This window comes from Temnothorax nylanderi, unplaced genomic scaffold (genome assembly GCF_030848795.1).
Source record: "Temnothorax nylanderi isolate EJ_2023f unplaced genomic scaffold, tnyl_v1.0 TNYL_tig0018_pilon, whole genome shotgun sequence".
Classification (NCBI taxonomy): domain Eukaryota; kingdom Metazoa; phylum Arthropoda; class Insecta; order Hymenoptera; family Formicidae; genus Temnothorax; species Temnothorax nylanderi.
In genome coordinates this window covers 155,050-172,267 of record NW_027249080.1, presented here as the reverse complement: position 1 = coordinate 172,267, position 17,218 = coordinate 155,050, and the positions used below count along the sequence as shown (strand labels likewise).

Below are 17,218 nucleotides of genomic sequence, written 5' to 3'. Positions count from 1 at the left end.
TTGATATTAAAATTACTTGAAGACATTTCTTGACGTCAAATATATATTTTTCCACTTATTTCCCCTTTTTCCTTCCTGTAATGAATCTCTTGGGTTGAAGTATCACATAATTGGAAAGCACCAGTAGTCTATTGTAATCAACGCCACTTACGGATTAAGACTACTGATGGTTTGCCCTGGCCATATTTTAACAAGAGTTAAAAGAAGAAGAAAAAGGAGCCTGTTCCCTGTTGCCTAGCATTGTGCAAGGGCCTTTGTTATAGGAATTCTAGCTACCGGTAGGGAAGTAATTTAATTAAACCTGTAAAAGAAGGAAAAGAAGATGTATGAGTATTGCTTTATTGTTGACAACGCATTTAAAAGGGTGGTTGCCCGCTGCAGGTGTCCGTGTCCCACATGTGAGTTTGTATTCGTACTGGTTCGTGCGAGTCCAGGAGGGGGTAAAAGGTGGCGATTGGAGGCTGGCAGAACCTGCAGAAGAAATAATGGACGCGTTCAGCAGGGCTGCGTTCGAGAATCACGCTCTTCGGAAAAATTTACACCTGGGCAGAATAGCAGAAAGCAGGAAAGCAGAAGCCAATCAGAACTCGCGCTGGTAAGCAGAAGGGAGCGTCTCGTTTGACCGCAGCGATTGACCACAGCCACTCACAGCCCCCGATGCCTGGAGTTTTCCCTTGAACCAACCAATCAGATATTTATATTTTAAATCAATTGACAACGTGGTCAATTGAGTCTGGTCCCGCTCATGTACTGTGCATGCATACTGGGCTGCGTTCGGATTCCCACCCGAGTGCTAAAAATCCTATAATATACGTCACGTGCACTATAGATTTTCAGCACCCAGGTGGGGAATCGGAACGCACCCCTGTAGGACGAGGACAGCCACGTAATGTTCTCTCTCTTTTTCTTGCGTTATAATGCGGAAGGTATTGTTTATTGTATAGTCTATAAGCTCCATGTAAATTAGAATACGATTATTTATGTATTTTTTAATTAAAAAATTAAACATTAATTGCGTCTAGCCATAAGTATAAGTATAATATTGGCCGCATTCAGGAAACACAACTGTTGAGTGAGCGGTCAGTGATTCTTTAATATGATTGGTTCTTACCTTTGGTTCGTCTCCGGATCCTAAGTGTAAGAACCAATCATAATGAGCGCTCACTCAACAGTTGTGTTTCCTGAACGCGGTCATTGATTAGCAAATTAGAGCGATGCACTCTCGGTTTTGATTGGTGGCCGCGGTCAGCCAATCAGCAAGCGATCCACCGGTTCTCTTATTTAGGACTCTAATCACTCTAAATGGCACCTTGTGCTACGTCTATATATTCTTATGTCTATGGTCTATGCGCCCCGCACTCCGCACTTCCGCACTTAGCAGTCCGCACGCCATTTTGGAAGAGGAGATTCGTTTAGAAGTAGTTGACGTTCCTGGATTTTGTTACATTTCAGCGTCGCGCGTTCTCTCGGGCGAAGTAGCACGTCAAGAATGGGCGAAGATTTTAACGGAGGTGAGCGATTTGACGAGCTGGCGCGTCCCGCTGTCAGACGCCGCCGTCGCGACGCAACTTCCCGCGTAATTAACTCGCCAGCCGATCTGTTTGCGATACGTAATGGCTGAATACAAGCTAGTAAACAGTTCCAACGATTGATCCTCGAGATGGGGGAGGGTCCTCGTTATTTAAATGTCAAATTTGTTTAAATTCTTCTATCGCGTTTGCGTCACAACAAATTCGCACGACTTGAAGTATCCGCATTTGGACAAGTATATCAGCACTTGCTGAGAATATATTGTCCACTAATTTCATTGTATATTATTTAAACATTGTCCTTATTTGATGTAAAACCTAGTAATACATACGTAACTGATTTACAAGTGAATTTAATCAACTGTATTTAGTGTTATGTAACATGGACGATGATGCTATGCTTCGATTCTTTTTTACTTTTATATCTAGAGCGTGATAGACAGGATCGGGACAAAGACAGAGATCGAGATAGGGATCGCGACAGGCGGCACCGATCGCGCAGTCGAGATCGCAGAAAGCGCTCCCGTTCTCGCTCCAAAGATCGCAGAGACAGAAAGAGGAGTAATTCGCCGAAGAAGAATCGCAGCTCCAGGAGAAGAAAACCGTCTTTGTATTGGGATGTGCCGCCGCCCGGTTTTGAACATATTACTCCTTTGCAGGCAAGATTACTTTGCTATCGGATCCACTCTCGAAATTACTTTTAATACTATGCATCTACATATATGTATATGTATATGTTTTGTCTGTACAGTACAAGGCTATGCAAGCGGCTGGTCAGATACCTGCAAATATTGTAGCAGACACACCTCAGGCAGCTGTACCCGTAGTCGGTAGCACCATTACTCGTCAAGCAAGAAGACTTTACGTAGGAAACATTCCATTCGGCGTCACTGAGGAGGAAATGATGGAGTTCTTTAACCAACAGATGCATCTTTCCGGACTTGCGCAAGCTGCTGGAAATCCAGTATTGGCGTGTCAAATTAATTTAGACAAAAATTTCGCATTTTTGGAGGTATAACTTATCACGTGCACATATCAGATATATCTCTGTATACTTTTTACACGTCATTCAAAGATATGATGTGCACATATGTTATAAATTTTTATTAGTTATGCCGATCAGTAATTTAAGTACCAGCAACATCTTTTTATTCCTTCTTTCTCTTTTTGAAATGTAGTTCCGATCGATAGACGAAACCACGCAGGCTATGGCGTTCGATGGCATAAATTTCAAAGGGCAGAGTCTGAAGATAAGAAGGCCGCACGATTATCAGCCAATGCCGGGAATGACCGATAATCCAAGCATGAACGTGCCAGGTACGGTTCCTGGTATGTTTTAAACATACATTTTTCTTATCTTTTAATAATATTGCATGACCGCTTGATGATAATTTGCACTTATTTTAATTCTGCGTATATCTCTTTTAGATTCGCCGCACAAGATCTTCATTGGTGGTTTACCAAATTATTTGAATGAGGAACAGGTATGCCGGCAAATTCGTGAAATAATTTTATTTATTGCACACCTTTGGATGCAGTTCTTCTCCATTGACGCCCATTCTGATCAATCGCAATTAATCTGAATTGCATTACTAATGACAGTGGCACAAACTTTTGTCAATCGAGAGAATCGGCTTCAATGATCGACGAAAAATTGCATCGCGATGTCGCAACGGCACAGGATTAGCATGGGGACGCACACGCATGCTAATCCTGTGTTGCGTTACAAGTTACCCTCAAAGGACTAAATTATAATATAGGTATTTAGCTATTTAGCAGTGAGTGCACTCACATAAACACAAACGACCGAGAACCTCCAACTCTTAAGTTCAACAGAGGTATGTATGCGTTTCCATCAAGATTTCGGCGTCGATTAGGTTCCTCATTAGGTAGAGATTCGTTACTCGGACGTTGTGGCTCCCTTCTCGTTTTTGTGTTTTATCTTCGGAAGATCCGCTTCTCGTTTTTCCTGTGGAACTTCCTTATTACTCGCATCTCGTCGTCTCTCCAATGTGGCATATTTAGTTTAGGGAACATTAGTGGCGTTACAGCATTTAGGTGGGGTATGCAGTCGCATCAACGTTATCCTTTCTCTCTCTTTCTCTCTCTCTCTCTCTCTCTCTCTCTTACAGCCTTTCTAGGCACATCGCGGACCCAGTCCATCACGAGGAGATACGAGTCTCTCAAATCTAGGCAGTCTTTTTTTTAGGAAAGCCAACAGGAAAGGGGGAGGGGGGAAAAGAGTTTGTTCCGACTATTGAAATAAATCGATTAAAGGAAATAGACGATCATTCGCGTTTTCAATTCTGCCTGAAATGCAAAAATAAATGAAATAGAGATACGTGCGACGTTTTGAATAAAGCTCTTTAAAGCTGTTTTATGACTTCTATTTCCAATTTGAAATGCCTTTACAGAGCCGTCCACTTTCGTGCAGCAATGATACGTGTTGCAAAGAAGGATCTTTTTTAGGTTCTTTTTAGGTCTGCAAGAAAAGCATAAGATCAACGTTTTTACATGTAGCAGAAGTTTTTTTTTCTTTTTCTTTCTTTTTTTGGGATTACAGGGTCAACACATAATTTTATGTGCATCTGGTAACAGCTCCAAGTTCTCCGGTATATATTCTTTTCAGGAAATACCTTTTCCTTTTTGCAGCTGTTCTTTTTACAGGCTTTTCAGGCTTTACTGCACGTCTCGTCTTGTACCTCGTTACAGGTTACCGCGAACGAATGATCTTCAAATATATCAATGCATTGAAAACTTGAAAAAAATAATGACAATGCAAAGAAAAACGGAAAATAGTAAAAAAAAAGAAACGGCAATTTTATTGGATATTAGGAAGTTAAATATAAAACGGTATTCTTACAAATGGACTATGTTTAAACTCGTAAGAGAGTAAAAAAGAAAAAGAATATGAACGTCTCGTTATTATGTAGTAAACTGTGGACTGATACCAGTACCCTTTCTCCCCATTTCTTAGCTTAGGGTCGTGCCGATCAAAAGCATTCGCTTACCACTACCACTACTTCTACCACTACTTCTACCACTACTACTACCGAACATGACAAAATACCACACTGCCTGGAGAGAGGCTAAGCCCAGTCCCTCGAGGCAAGTACTTATACCATTCTCATTGCCTTCGTACATTGGGTTTATGCGACAATTTTGTAGCCCCCCTTCCTCGATGTGTTCTCGGTTCTCCTGTGCCAATGGTGCGTTCTCTGATTCAATAGTTTCACATCAATAAAAGCATGTTGCTTGATCAACTAAATCGTGCCGAGCAATTAGTAACTATCAGATGTAGAATGCGAAAGAAATTCAGAACTGAAAGAAATTCTTTAACGAAAGCAACATGCTGTTATCTCAAGTTTTGAGTTTTCAGTTTCCCAGCCCGTGGAGATGTAAGTAAGTTTAATACATATATATTATAATTAAAATCAAAGACGAAGATCGGCGTTCGAAATAACGAGCGATGTAAGGAATGACGCCGGAGCACAATTAAGCGGAAATTGTTCTGTCGGACGTGAGGGTGATGTGTAAGGAGTTGCCACCGAGGAAAGAGTGATTAAGATACGCAAGCATATCTATGCATTCATATTTCGTTTTTCTCAATATCTGGACGATGCAACTTTCTTTCTAAAATTCTTCTGTATGAGAACTGTTTGGAAATCCAATTAAATTGCCTATTTTGTCACTAATTGGTGTAATATCTTCTCTCTTTTTCTTTAAAAAGCTATTGTAAAAATATTCTTTTAAAATCCTTATTTCATTTTGACGATGTGATTTGATAAAATAAAACTTTACCGATTAATCTTGCTTAATTTCATAAATGCAAAATGTGATTATTCCTAATCACATGTGACAAAAGGATGTAAAATTTTAACGATTGATTAATATCAGAGTTGCACAGTCTATAATTTTATAGATTTAAACAATGTGTTTTGTGCGAATGAAGGAGTAACATTTTTCACGATAATACAGGTGAAGGAGCTGTTGATGAGCTTTGGACAACTGAGAGCGTTCAATCTAGTAAAGGATTCCGCAACCGGTCTCTCCAAGGGATATGCATTCTGTGAATATGTAGACGTCTCAATGACCGACCAGGCAATCGCCGGATTGAACGGGATGCAGCTGGGGGACAAGAAATTAATTGTGCAACGCGCTAGCGTGGGTGCTAAGAATCCTATGATAGGCGCACAAGCTCCAGTACAAATTCAAGTGCCTGGTCTGTCAATGGTTGGCACTAGCGGACCTGCGACTGAAGTGAGAGCTAACTCAAACGAAATTGTTCTCGGAAAATAATGATTTTGCGATCGAACTTACAATTGTACAATACCTTTCAGGTGCTTTGTTTGCTCAATATGGTCACGCCCGAGGAACTAATGGAGGAAGAAGAATACGAGGATATCCTCGAGGACATCAAAGAAGAGTGTAATAAATACGGTGTGGTGCGATCTGTGGAGATTCCTAGACCCATCGAAGGTGTTGACGTTCCTGGATGCGGCAAGGTACGCTTAATATCGATATAAAGCTCCTACATATTATTTACCACTTTTTATTTCGTTACAGGTGTTCGTAGAATTCAATAGCGTGATCGATTGCCAAAAAGCGCAACAGACTCTCACGGGCCGAAAGTTTAATAATCGTGTTGTAGTTACATCATACTTCGACCCCGACAAGTATCACCGTAGAGAATTCTAAGCTGTAGACTTCTCTTTTCGTACCATTTAATTATATATATATATAATGCAATGTATATGTGAATTTGAATAATCTAAACGTACTGCAAACGAGAATTACACATTTACCAATAATCGACGATAATGATAAGATTGATAAGAAATTGCCGCGTTTAGTAACAAACGATTAGAATTGTAAGTATATCGTAACACGACCGCAACGCGTTTTCTTCGCGCTTTAAAAACACGATATGAACATATGTAATAATAATAAATACAATTGGTCATTAATATAAGATGAACGATGGTAATCGATAATTTGATATTACCTGTTAGAAGATTAAGAAAATGAGTAGACGATCCTGCATAGATTAATAAAGCGAGAACATAGCATCACTGTGTTTCTGCAAAAAGTTTTCTTCTAAAATTCTACATGCATTAACAATATAATTTATGATGTCGATTATTCAATACAGTGATAAATGATCATATTGGGGATTCTGTGGGGAAACTAATTCAACTTTCGAGCTGCAACGCAGGTTGATAAGAGCGACGCTCCCCAGTGTCCGCGGCGTCTACCACGAATTTCTGTAGTAACGCGTAAAGTCCGCCGCCGAGCAATAGCATGCCGATACCCGTTAAAAGTGTTATGGCCCAGGCCGGTATAGCTGTACCTCCTGAAAATGATTTAACGAGCATTCAGGCTTTTGATCTTGATTACGTGCCGCACATTCTACTTTCGTTACTATCATAGACTTACTGTAATAACGTCTGGTTATCGTTTTGCGGCCCCTCAAAATTTTGCGCCTTGCCTCGACTTCCTCCAGGAATATGCCCATTAAAACTGTTCGGTGTTGTTTTCAAAAGCGAAAGAAAGATTAATTCATTTTCATGGAATCTGACTTTTTGTTACATGCTGTGTCGCGTGTAATGTTACGTTAAAATTTATTGACAAAAATATAAAAATAATGATTGTGTGATATTAACGCATTATATTTGGTGAAAAATGATTAAATTCTCGTTTAAGATAATGTTACGGACGATTACATTATCATCCCGATAAAATTCAATAATTATTTCTAATCGATCAGCGACGGTTTCTATGGTGCAATGACATGAAAAGTGGAACGCCTATCGTCGACTGCAGATGAATGTATCGACACTTTTCTTTCCGTGTAAAATTAAAATCATGTTTTACTTACGTAAAGCTATAGTTAAATAGCACACAAACTTTTTCGAACACATCTTTCTCTCCCAGAAAAAAGTCGATAGATGGAAAAACGAAAGAACAGGATCGAATCGCTGTCGTAGTTAACAGTACAATGTCTACGCAACGCGTACTGAATCACACCTTTGATAAGAGATAGCTGAGTGTACAGCTTATCTGTTTTAAGATAGTGAGATACACTTTTTCATTTACGGATATTCCCGTTCCTACACTTGACGTCGTGCAAATGTAGAACATTGGGAATCAGTTTATCAATCTGTCGTTGCATTTACTGACGCATCGATTGTTATAGCAAACTTCAACGATCTTTATGTTAATTAATAACTTTTATAAAAGAATGAAAATTTTCTAATGATCCATTATAGATCTATTATAGCTTAAGATTCTAAATTTGTATTGTACCGTACAATAAATATGATTAAGGTGTGTTCTTATCGAATTATTGTATATCGAAATAAAAGTGAGGTAGCGGGATCAAGGATTTGTACAATGTCTACATCCGGTGAAGGATACAGGACACTCCAAAATCCGTTCATCCTTTTTATGATCTTTTATTGATCCAAATTAAGGAAACTGAATTACATCTATAGCAAATTATTACAGAATTATTGCAATTATTGTTAGATCGATGCCAATGCGGTAGGTCGATGAAATAACGAATTGAGCTTAACGAATGTGTGTATGTATGTGTGCCTTCAAACTGAATTTTCCGAAACACGTAATAAACAATAATTTCATTAAAGAAAACAATCACGAATAATAATTACAATTTAATATATGCAGGAGTTCATGACGAATGGCAATGAACAAAAAAGCGATGGGGAGGAGCGGGAAAAACACCAGTTCAAATAAATAAATTAAAAAAAAGCAGATTAAATAAAAAGCTAAATCCGCCATACACACTTCACGTTAGACTAGAATACATTCTTTTTCGCGTGTTTTACGCTTGGAAGTTAGCATCGATGTGATTGTAGTAATTCAGCACATTCATGCGGCCCCTAACGCGCTTGCAAGTTTCTCTTTCTTTTTTCCCTTCGAAGAAGTGAGACGTGAAATATATAACTTCGGACGCAACTCATGGATATAATTACCGTAATTAATATAAATATAACTGGCACATATACAAGGCATTCCAAATTCCGTTTCACGTTTCGGCGACTTTCACAACGCGCCTTTTTCCGCCCCTATCAGCATATACTCCATTTACAATCATAACAAGGACCGAAGACATCTTTCTCTCTGTATCTTTTCTAATAACTTTATTCGTCAGCACCGTAAATTTCTCGAAGAACATTCCTTGCCGTCTTTCACTAAGCGAGGACGCGTAGGAAATTCAACGTTTTGAAAGCTCGGTAATCAATTGAGCGACAGTAAGAATTTATACGCACTTCTTCCGCGACTGAAAGATTATATAAAAGAAGAAAAGCAAGAGACAAAAAGGAAAAAAAAATTCTGACGAATATTCGAATATCACATCTGCGTCTTGCACTATGACTCTAAACTGAAAATCGATCTGGGAGCTTTTTTTCTATTCTTTTGATCTTACTATTTTTTTTTATATGTGCATCATAACAAACGTAGTTCTACAAGAAATAATTTCCAAACATATCCTCAGGATACGTTACGCACGAATGGCTAAACAAAATAAATAAATAATACTGTATACATACATACCGTTTACGGTGCACCTTAGCTATTAACATATTAAGTAATTATTACTATTAGAACAATGTACTCAAATAAAACATTCAGATCAGTCCTTCCATACCTTGAAAATATACCTCGAAAAATAAAATAGGAATGAAAGGAGAATCTATCTCCGACGACCGGAAAATCTTGGTAAAGGAAGATTGACGGTAAAGATAATGAATTTCTTTCTAAATATCTATCCTTCACAAGCTAAGAAAATTCATAATACCGGACATAGCCATCGTGGAGATCTCATCTAGATATGAATTTTTTTTTCTAAGCTATGCCTTACGCGCCTGCGATTAAAGTCACCTCACAATTTCGCTTGAGAATATTCGTAATACTTGGGTGGCATAATAACTTCAAGACATACCTCGACAGGATTAACCGACCCATTTATGATTTCGATAATAATCATCGGTGCAGTCGTGAAATTGAGCTGCGCAGAATTAACGTATTTATAACCCTTTAAAATCCTATTGCATTTTCTCATTAGCTCAGCATATTACTGCTCTTTATCTTCCATACTTTTCTCCTTTTTTTTTTACAGAAATGTAAATTTCGCTCATATTTCCGCACTACATAGATATATATCTTTATTGTTTGTTAGATTGAGACGAGCTACCGACGACTTACCTTCTTATTTGTCACAGATAATACATAATACCTTCGCTTCAAAAGTACGGAACTAAATGCGAGAACAGTGTATTACGTAGGTCTCTCTTTCTTCCCTTTTCACGTTGATGCCGGATATTAATGTGAATTATACAATTCGTCTAGATAGTATACGAAATCGTGTATGTGCGTGTACGTGTGCGTGTGCGCATGTTGCAATTTTTTTTATAACTATAATCGCGCTATGGTTATTCTCTCGTGGTTATTCTCAAAACATTTCTCTAGCTGTGGAGCAACAACTGTCGTGGAGTTTTTGTCTGGAATTATCGCATTGTTATTAAATACGATCAACAGATACATATCGCAAGTGTGTATGTGTGTGTATGATTCAAAATTCCGTATGCAATAAGTTATTAAAGAATGTGCATAATATATATATATATTATGCAAGGTATTTCTTAAAGAGCGTCCACTAATTACATAGCGCTATTCCTTATAAAAAATTGAGAAGTCCTGAACCACTTTTTTCCATATAATACTTAATAAAGTAGTAATTATTGAGTAAAGTCAACCCAATCAGCGCCGTTCTTTAGCTGAATGTACGTCAATGACGCGCACGGTACCAGGTACGCAGCTCACTGACATCCAGCTAAAAAACGGCGCTGATTGGGTTGACTTTACTCAATAATTACTGCTTTATTAAGCATTATATGGAAACAAATAGTTCGTGACTTCTCGACTCATTTTTGATAAGGAATGGCACTGTTTAGTATTATTGGGCACTCTTTAAGAAATATCCTATATGAGATATATATATATGTATGCACATTCTAATAAATATAATTATATCTCTTTTATTACCGAATAGCCATATAATTTAAACGGTCTAAGCATTTCGACTTATGCTTACTTTTACCTTGTGGCTAGCTGGTGTTTTGGCTCGAAGTATTCTTTTTCGTTTCGCTCGGCGCCGCGGCGAAACTATTCGTTGAGGAAGATAATATCGCTTCCTTGAATTGATTGCCATTTAAGGTCGACTTTTCGCTATTTTCTTGCGTATTGCTGCTGCTATTGCTGTTACTACTACTCCCGTTACATTCTGCTGTTTTACTGTCAACAGATTCAGACGTTTCTTGGCACTGATTTGTAATATTGTTCATTAACTCTGTGGTGTTCTCATTGTCCTGCCATTCATCCGACCTCTGTATTATATTTTTTTTAATGAGCACAGCTTTGAACGTCGCTAGAGTCTTGCGGAGAGTTATGCAGAAACCTCGAGATGCCGGGATGAGCGGAAATTCGGGTAATACTCTTTCGTCTACAAATAAAATAAAAAGTTATTATCTAATTCCACATCTAAAGTACTATAAAATGCTATACCAAAGAATATATTATATACCAATATCTGCAATTTCTTTAAACGTGGTGGGAGTAACTGGAGACAGCGGATGCTGATTGTTATGCTGTTCAGATATCTCCATCCATAACTCCAATCTCTGCAGCAACTTCTCGGCATGTTTTTTGAAGTGCGCGATGATTATATCCTTGAATACAGACGGTGGATACAGCAACAATTTAGTCTGGGCCTGTACCAGCTTTAGCACCACCATCTCGTTGTACATTCTCGAGTTTTCGCGTCCTTGCTGCGAGCCCTTCTGTTTCTCGAATCCGGCTTCGTTGAAGTACGGCTCACTTACGAGAATCAGACCCTGTATCGAAACTATCACTTGTAACAGAGTTGACGAGCTTGTCCACACCTCTGTGCCACGACCGGACCAAGTACCCAGCAGACTCACGCACACCTTCCCGTCTTCATAGAGATTGGGATTTAGCCGATCGCTGCAGTAGGAGATATAATGACAGAGAGGCGGTGCGGCCGGATAGTCGGCGGACAATTGGAAATCAAAAAGGAAGAGGCCACCTTCGTAAGGCGTCTTTTCGGGGCCACGGAACATGACAGAATACAAATCTATACGGTCCTCAAATCCCTTCACCCAGACACCCGGCGGGAGCGAACTCTTTAGCAGTTTCAATTCTTTGGATACCGTACGAAAGAAGTTACTCATATCGGTGGGCTGGAACATGGTCAGCTTGAACTTATGACTGTCGGGCGCGGACTCTTCAATAGAGAAGCCCTCGCCTTCGGTATAAACCGTCGGTGGAATCTCGACAGAACAGGACGGATCCGTCATCGTTTCCAGACGTTCTTCCTCTTCGCCCTTTTGCTTTTTCCGTGGGGACGAGGTTTTCTCTGCGTCCGACAACGACATTTTTCCCAAACCGAATCTCCTCGATACCTCGGCATGCGCTAAAACGAGTTGCGCTTTTATCAAATTACACAGTTTAACGCACACTTGTGAAGTTCCGATGCTCTGAGAAGTTGGCAGACTCGTCGGCACTTTTTTCACTTTGTTTGCTTCCGTCTTCTCGGGCGGAGTCATACCGTTTATCGTCGACGAACACTCTGGTGCATTATTAACGTCGTCACTTATGAGAAATTCTCCGCTGGACTCGCTCGAGCCTGACTCCTTCTTCGAGTTTTCCGCTGAATATAATCCGGAATCCTCGGGATTGGGATTGGGACATATAAATAATTGATTAACACTTTCCTCGCCGTCCTGTTTTTTGGCATTGCTTTCAATACTTGGAGTATTATCATTCTCCGATTCGTTGATAATTGTGGCAAACTGTTTCTCTGTTACGTTTGAATCATCGCCATTGTTCGATTGTTTCAAATTATCTTTATCTATGAATTCTTCCGGACATTCAGATTTAGGCGTAAAGAGTCTCGTGACTTGATCCGCCATGCGCTGCGCGACGTTTACTCTGCCGCGTTCTCTCACTCGCTCGAGAAGTCCTTGGAAGTGGCATTCGTGAAAGAACGTGGTACCCATCAGTTTATCCATGTAACGGCAATCTTTGTAGACTTCGAGTAGTTTCCTCATCACCTCTGTTGTTTGCAGGGATGGGTTTTGCGTAAAAATCTCTTCCAATCTTGACATTGCGATTCTAGCTTTCTCAATGTGTGCGGCTAATTTCGGTTTTATGTTATCCAATTCCGTCTGCTCGGTACCATCGTTATCGGCGATGAAGCAATCTTCCAGTTCCGTTTCCCATGATGAGTCAGACGATACATCATCCCACAGTTCTCCTTCGTCGCTATCGTACTCGCCGACCTTGTAGAGATCCTGCGGCCAGCACATGCTAATGTGATCATCAATCCACCATACTTTCACTCGTCCTTCTGGGTAATTGTCCAATACTTGACCAGCAGTACATCCGGCGTCCTCGCCCTCGAAATTCGCTATTCGAATCACCAAGGTTCCCGGCCTGTATTGAAAGTCTGGATGATCCTTCAAGTCGTAAACGCTCACTTCCCGTTCCTCCAGAAAGATCGGTCTGGGCAAATAATTAATAGCAAATTAGAAAAAATATTTTATTTTTTTAAATTTTATTTTTAATAATTTTATATTATGTTTAAATTATAAGTTCCAGAAACTTAGACAAGATAGAATTCTTGTCCAATATTTCCATTTATGTACATTTTTCTATTAACTCACACTTGATATTTATGTTACATGTATTAATACAAAAATCCGAATAAATAAAACTATTGCAAAGTTCCAAGGTAACATTAAGATAAAAAAGATAAGAAAGTGTTTTTATTGTAATACTTACTCTGGGTTTTGACTAGAAGTATATGTACGGAACCATTTTATCTTGGCAGTACGGCCTTGATGATCAACACTTTGTACAACGCCGTACATTCTAGATTCTTCCTTTTGATCTACAACAAAGTCACCTGGGAAAAATTCCTTATCATCCAGGTGATGAATTGGATACAATTGTGTCGATGGTATGCCTAAAACAGAATAACTGATATTTAGCATCATTATGAAATTGTTTCAACAATTGAAACTGTTTTTCTTGTAATAATGTAGAAATGAATGTGATATTATAAATATAAATGAAAATATTAAAACATAATTTAAACAATACATTCTTCCATATTTAAAATAAACAAAGATATTTCGTTTAAATGCACCTATGATGTGTAATTATTTTTCTTTTTCTCTAACAAATGTCTACACATATATAATTATGTTATTATCAATACCAAATTCTACTGAGCCGTCTTGCCACACCACATTCGCTTTCGTATTAGTGGACAACGTTTCTACGACTATCTTAGTCCCGGGAATTAACGGAACAGGCGGTACTTTCTTTTTTGCCTTTCGCAATTTCTTTTTCTTCAGCACTTTCGTCATCAATGCAGGACCCTTCTTTTTCTTTCCCACTGATGACATGCTGGAACAACAGCTAGAGACCTACAAAGCGCACACATATTTCTATATCTTTCATTTCCTTCTCTCATTCAGAGAAAAAGAAAGACGAATAATTACCGAAGCAGAGTCACTTTGCGAACCCGTATCTTCCGTATCCCACTCGTCCGAGCTTTGAGCATGTTGAGGCGGCGGTATTAAAATATTGTTGCTTATGGTATCTTGAGAATGAACGCCGTTACTTTGACCGTTTTCCTCCGTCGATTGTTGACCAAACGTTTTTTCCTTTTTCTGCTCCTTCTTCTTATCTTCCATCAACTTCGTCACTGTGATATTCGGACGCGTCTTCTTTGGGCTTTGCTTAGGAACTTGATAAACATCCCTTTGCTGCTTTCGCCACTGCTCACGGGTAATAACGTTCTCATTGCCCTTAATGATGTAGAAGTTACGATTGCCAACCTGTACCGTCGAGGGTTCGAATACGTTTAACAGTTTTAGTTTTTTCAGATCTTCACCTTCAACCACGAACTTTGGTTGAGCCTGATCGGACCAGGCACCGTCCTTCGAATATGCTCGGCACTGCCAATGTACTCCTATCCAATCGGTCTCCACCTTTTCCACAATCACTTTGGTTATTTTTTGAGGTTTTAATTTTCTCTTCGCTTTCATTTCCTTTGTGCACTGAATCCATTGCGCCTCCTCTAAGCAGTGAACCGGTCCCCATAGACTCTGACCAGGATAGAATTCAGTCGGATGTGGAAAATCATTATCCTAAACATATATTTATTGTTTAATCCCATATGAGTGATAAATCATAAAAACATATAATATATATATATAGATTCTATATGAATGTTGAATCTTACGCTATCTCGTGCCTCTTCCAATTGTCCCAACACGCAGGAATCCATCTCGTTTATGACACAGTGAGATCCGTCTGGCGTTACCAGCCATAATTTGAAATGTGTCATTCTAATGCCACCAACCCATGAGTCCATGCACACCGCCATATCTGTCGCAAATTCCTACAAATAACAGCTGCGTGTTTCAGTATGTAAACAACATATTACTATCTAGCATAGAGATATTGATATACCTGCAATGGAATCAGGTCTTCGCTTTTGATATCTGTAAGAACCTGTTTGGTACCAATGACTTGTACACAGGCTGTCAGTTCTACATCCCTGCAGTAGCCTCTTTGCGTATCCTTTCCTTTGATCATTCTACGCACCACATCTCCAGGCATGAGTGTTCTATCGGCCAAATGAACCTGGAAGCAAGATGTCATAAAAATCTCCATGCACGGCACTGCTTAAACGTCGTTAATTTGAAATACTGATGTAACCCAGGGTTGAAAATAACAGGTGCAAAAAAGGTGTACACTCATAAGTCAAAAAATCGTACAAAAAAACGATGTGTAACATCGTGATGCATTGGATTGCTGAATCGCGGTGAGATTGATCCACATTGCCAAAAAACCATGCCATAGATACCTTTTTGCAGTTGACCAACTCCTCGACACCGGACGGATGCCAGATCATACGAATCTCGCCCTTCTTGCGCTTCGGCAGGTTCTCCTCGTTGTCGCTGCTCTCCTCAGACATGTCCAAGTCGTCGTTCTCCATGACGATGCCGAAGACGATATTACCCCGTTTGTCCATGCGATAGACAACATCCTCGTAGAAGTACTGATTCTCCGGTGCAACGTTCGCCGCGGCAGCCATTTTCCCACCCCTGTATGGTGATGATCGCCCTGCTCCAGACTCGCTCTCGCGTTTGGTTTTGGTAGCCGTCGATGGCCGATCCCCGTGCTCATCAGCGCTCACCGGCGCTATTCCGTGTTCCGTTATCCGAGAGGGTCGAGCGTTACCGAACGCTGCCGAGGCTCGGCAGCCAAGCCGAACCGAGCCGATGACGGCAACGGCGGCGACGGCGACGGCGACGACGACGACGACGACGTTGACAGGACACGCGCCGCGCAATCACATACGTCGCGTTATAACCATAGACAATATAGACATAGCAGAGAGAAACCTGAGAGCGGTCATGAACACGATTTGGCTGTTACCGAATCTTGTAGGTAATGTGCACGATTATGTGGTTCTCTTCTGTGCAATGTCCAAAAAAATTTTTTTAATTCTTTTCATTAAAAAAAACCAAAAAATCGTGAACATAACACGGAAGAGAACCACAAAATCGTGTACATTATCTACTGGAATCGGTAACAGCCGCGGCTTCCATGATAACAGCCTATGGTAACAATTTTTCGCTTCGCACGCGATGCTTGGACGACGGGATCGGTCCAATTCTCACACCGGCAAACTTCTCGCAAGTCGCAACCAGGATACCGCAATCATGCTTTCCGCTTCGCACGTGACCCTTCGACGGCGATCGAACTCACTCACTTTGCATGCTTCGCTCGCAAACTGCAACGCAACGCAACGCGGAAAGCGCGAAACTTGGATTCGGCCGGCAAGCAACTCATTCGCACAGCATACTTCGCTCGCAAATTGCAACGCAACGCAACGCAACGCAAAAAGCGCGAAAATCGGATTCGGACGGCAAGTAACTCACTCACACTGCACACTCGATCGCTCGTGAATCGCAACGCAAACGCAATGCGGAAAGCCCGAGGCTCAGATTCGGACGGCGATCGACTCACTCACTTTGTATGCTTCGCTCGCAAATTGCAACGCAACGCAACGCGATAAGCCCGAAACTCGGATTCGGCCGGCAAGCAACTCACTCACTCAGCACACTCGATCGCTCGTGAATCGCAACGCAAACGCAATGCGGAAAGCCCGAGGCTCAGATTCGGACGGCGATCGACTCACTCACTTTGTATGCTTCGCTCGCAAATTGCAACGCAACGCAACGCGGAAATCGCGAAACTCGGATTCGCCCGGCAAGCAACTCACTCACTCAGCACACTCGATCGCTCGTGAATCGCAACGCAAACGCAATGCGGAAAGCCCGAGGCTCAGATTCGGACGGCGATCGACTCACTCACTTTGTATGCTTCGCTCGCAAATTGCAACGCAACGCAACGCGTTAAGCCCGAAACTCGTGTTCGGCCGGCAAGCAACTCATTCGCACAACATACTTCGCTCGCAAATTGCAACGCAACGCGGAAAGCGCGAAAATCGGATTCGGACGGCAAGCAACTCATTCGCACAGCATACTTCGCTCGCAAATTGC

At 40.6% G+C, this 17,218-nt stretch overlaps 3 protein-coding genes and 1 pseudogene across 5 annotated transcripts; 2 read left to right on the top strand and 2 right to left on the bottom strand.

Moving 5' to 3' along the window:
- The first annotated feature begins 1,361 nt into the window (after nucleotides 1-1,361).
- Nucleotides 1,362-6,501, top strand: U2af50 (U2 small nuclear riboprotein auxiliary factor 50). Of its 2 annotated transcripts, none has more exons than XM_071699307.1 (8): nucleotides 1,362-1,511; nucleotides 1,959-2,188; nucleotides 2,281-2,541; nucleotides 2,708-2,846; nucleotides 2,958-3,013; nucleotides 5,508-5,789; nucleotides 5,870-6,034; nucleotides 6,096-6,501. In XM_071699307.1, exons 1-8 carry the CDS (start codon nucleotides 1,490-1,492, stop codon nucleotides 6,225-6,227), a joined length of 1,287 nt encoding a protein of 428 aa, XP_071555408.1. In that variant the 5' UTR covers nucleotides 1,362-1,489; the 3' UTR covers nucleotides 6,228-6,501. The 2 variants fall into 2 exon arrangements, with proteins under 2 accessions (XP_071555408.1, XP_071555407.1); XM_071699306.1 differs by having other exon boundaries at nucleotides 2,708-2,858.
- LOC139768777 (uncharacterized) lies at nucleotides 3,020-5,224 on the top strand (annotated as a pseudogene).
- Hoka (hoka) lies at nucleotides 6,066-7,903 on the bottom strand. The gene is made up of 3 exons (XM_071699308.1): nucleotides 7,408-7,903; nucleotides 6,966-7,049; nucleotides 6,066-6,882 (listed from the first exon to the last, which is right to left on the bottom strand). Exons 1-3 carry the CDS (start codon nucleotides 7,448-7,450, stop codon nucleotides 6,722-6,724), a joined length of 288 nt encoding a protein of 95 aa, XP_071555409.1. The 5' UTR covers nucleotides 7,451-7,903; the 3' UTR covers nucleotides 6,066-6,721.
- A 65-nt stretch (nucleotides 7,904-7,968) lies between these two features.
- LOC139768774 ((E3-independent) E2 ubiquitin-conjugating enzyme UBE2O) lies at nucleotides 7,969-16,009 on the bottom strand. 2 transcript variants are annotated; one of them, XM_071699305.1, is made up of 9 exons: nucleotides 15,514-16,009; nucleotides 15,117-15,290; nucleotides 14,887-15,045; nucleotides 14,141-14,791; nucleotides 13,855-14,065; nucleotides 13,416-13,599; nucleotides 11,137-13,136; nucleotides 10,654-11,055; nucleotides 7,969-10,054 (listed from the first exon to the last, which is right to left on the bottom strand). In XM_071699305.1, the coding sequence occupies exons 1-8, from the start codon at nucleotides 15,742-15,744 to the stop codon at nucleotides 10,661-10,663; spliced, it is 4,005 nt and encodes a 1,334-aa protein (XP_071555406.1). In that variant the 5' UTR covers nucleotides 15,745-16,009; the 3' UTR covers nucleotides 7,969-10,054; nucleotides 10,654-10,660. The 2 variants fall into 2 exon arrangements, with proteins under 2 accessions (XP_071555406.1, XP_071555405.1); XM_071699304.1 differs by having other exon boundaries at nucleotides 7,969-11,055.
- Between the last annotated feature and the right edge of the window lie 1,209 nt (nucleotides 16,010-17,218).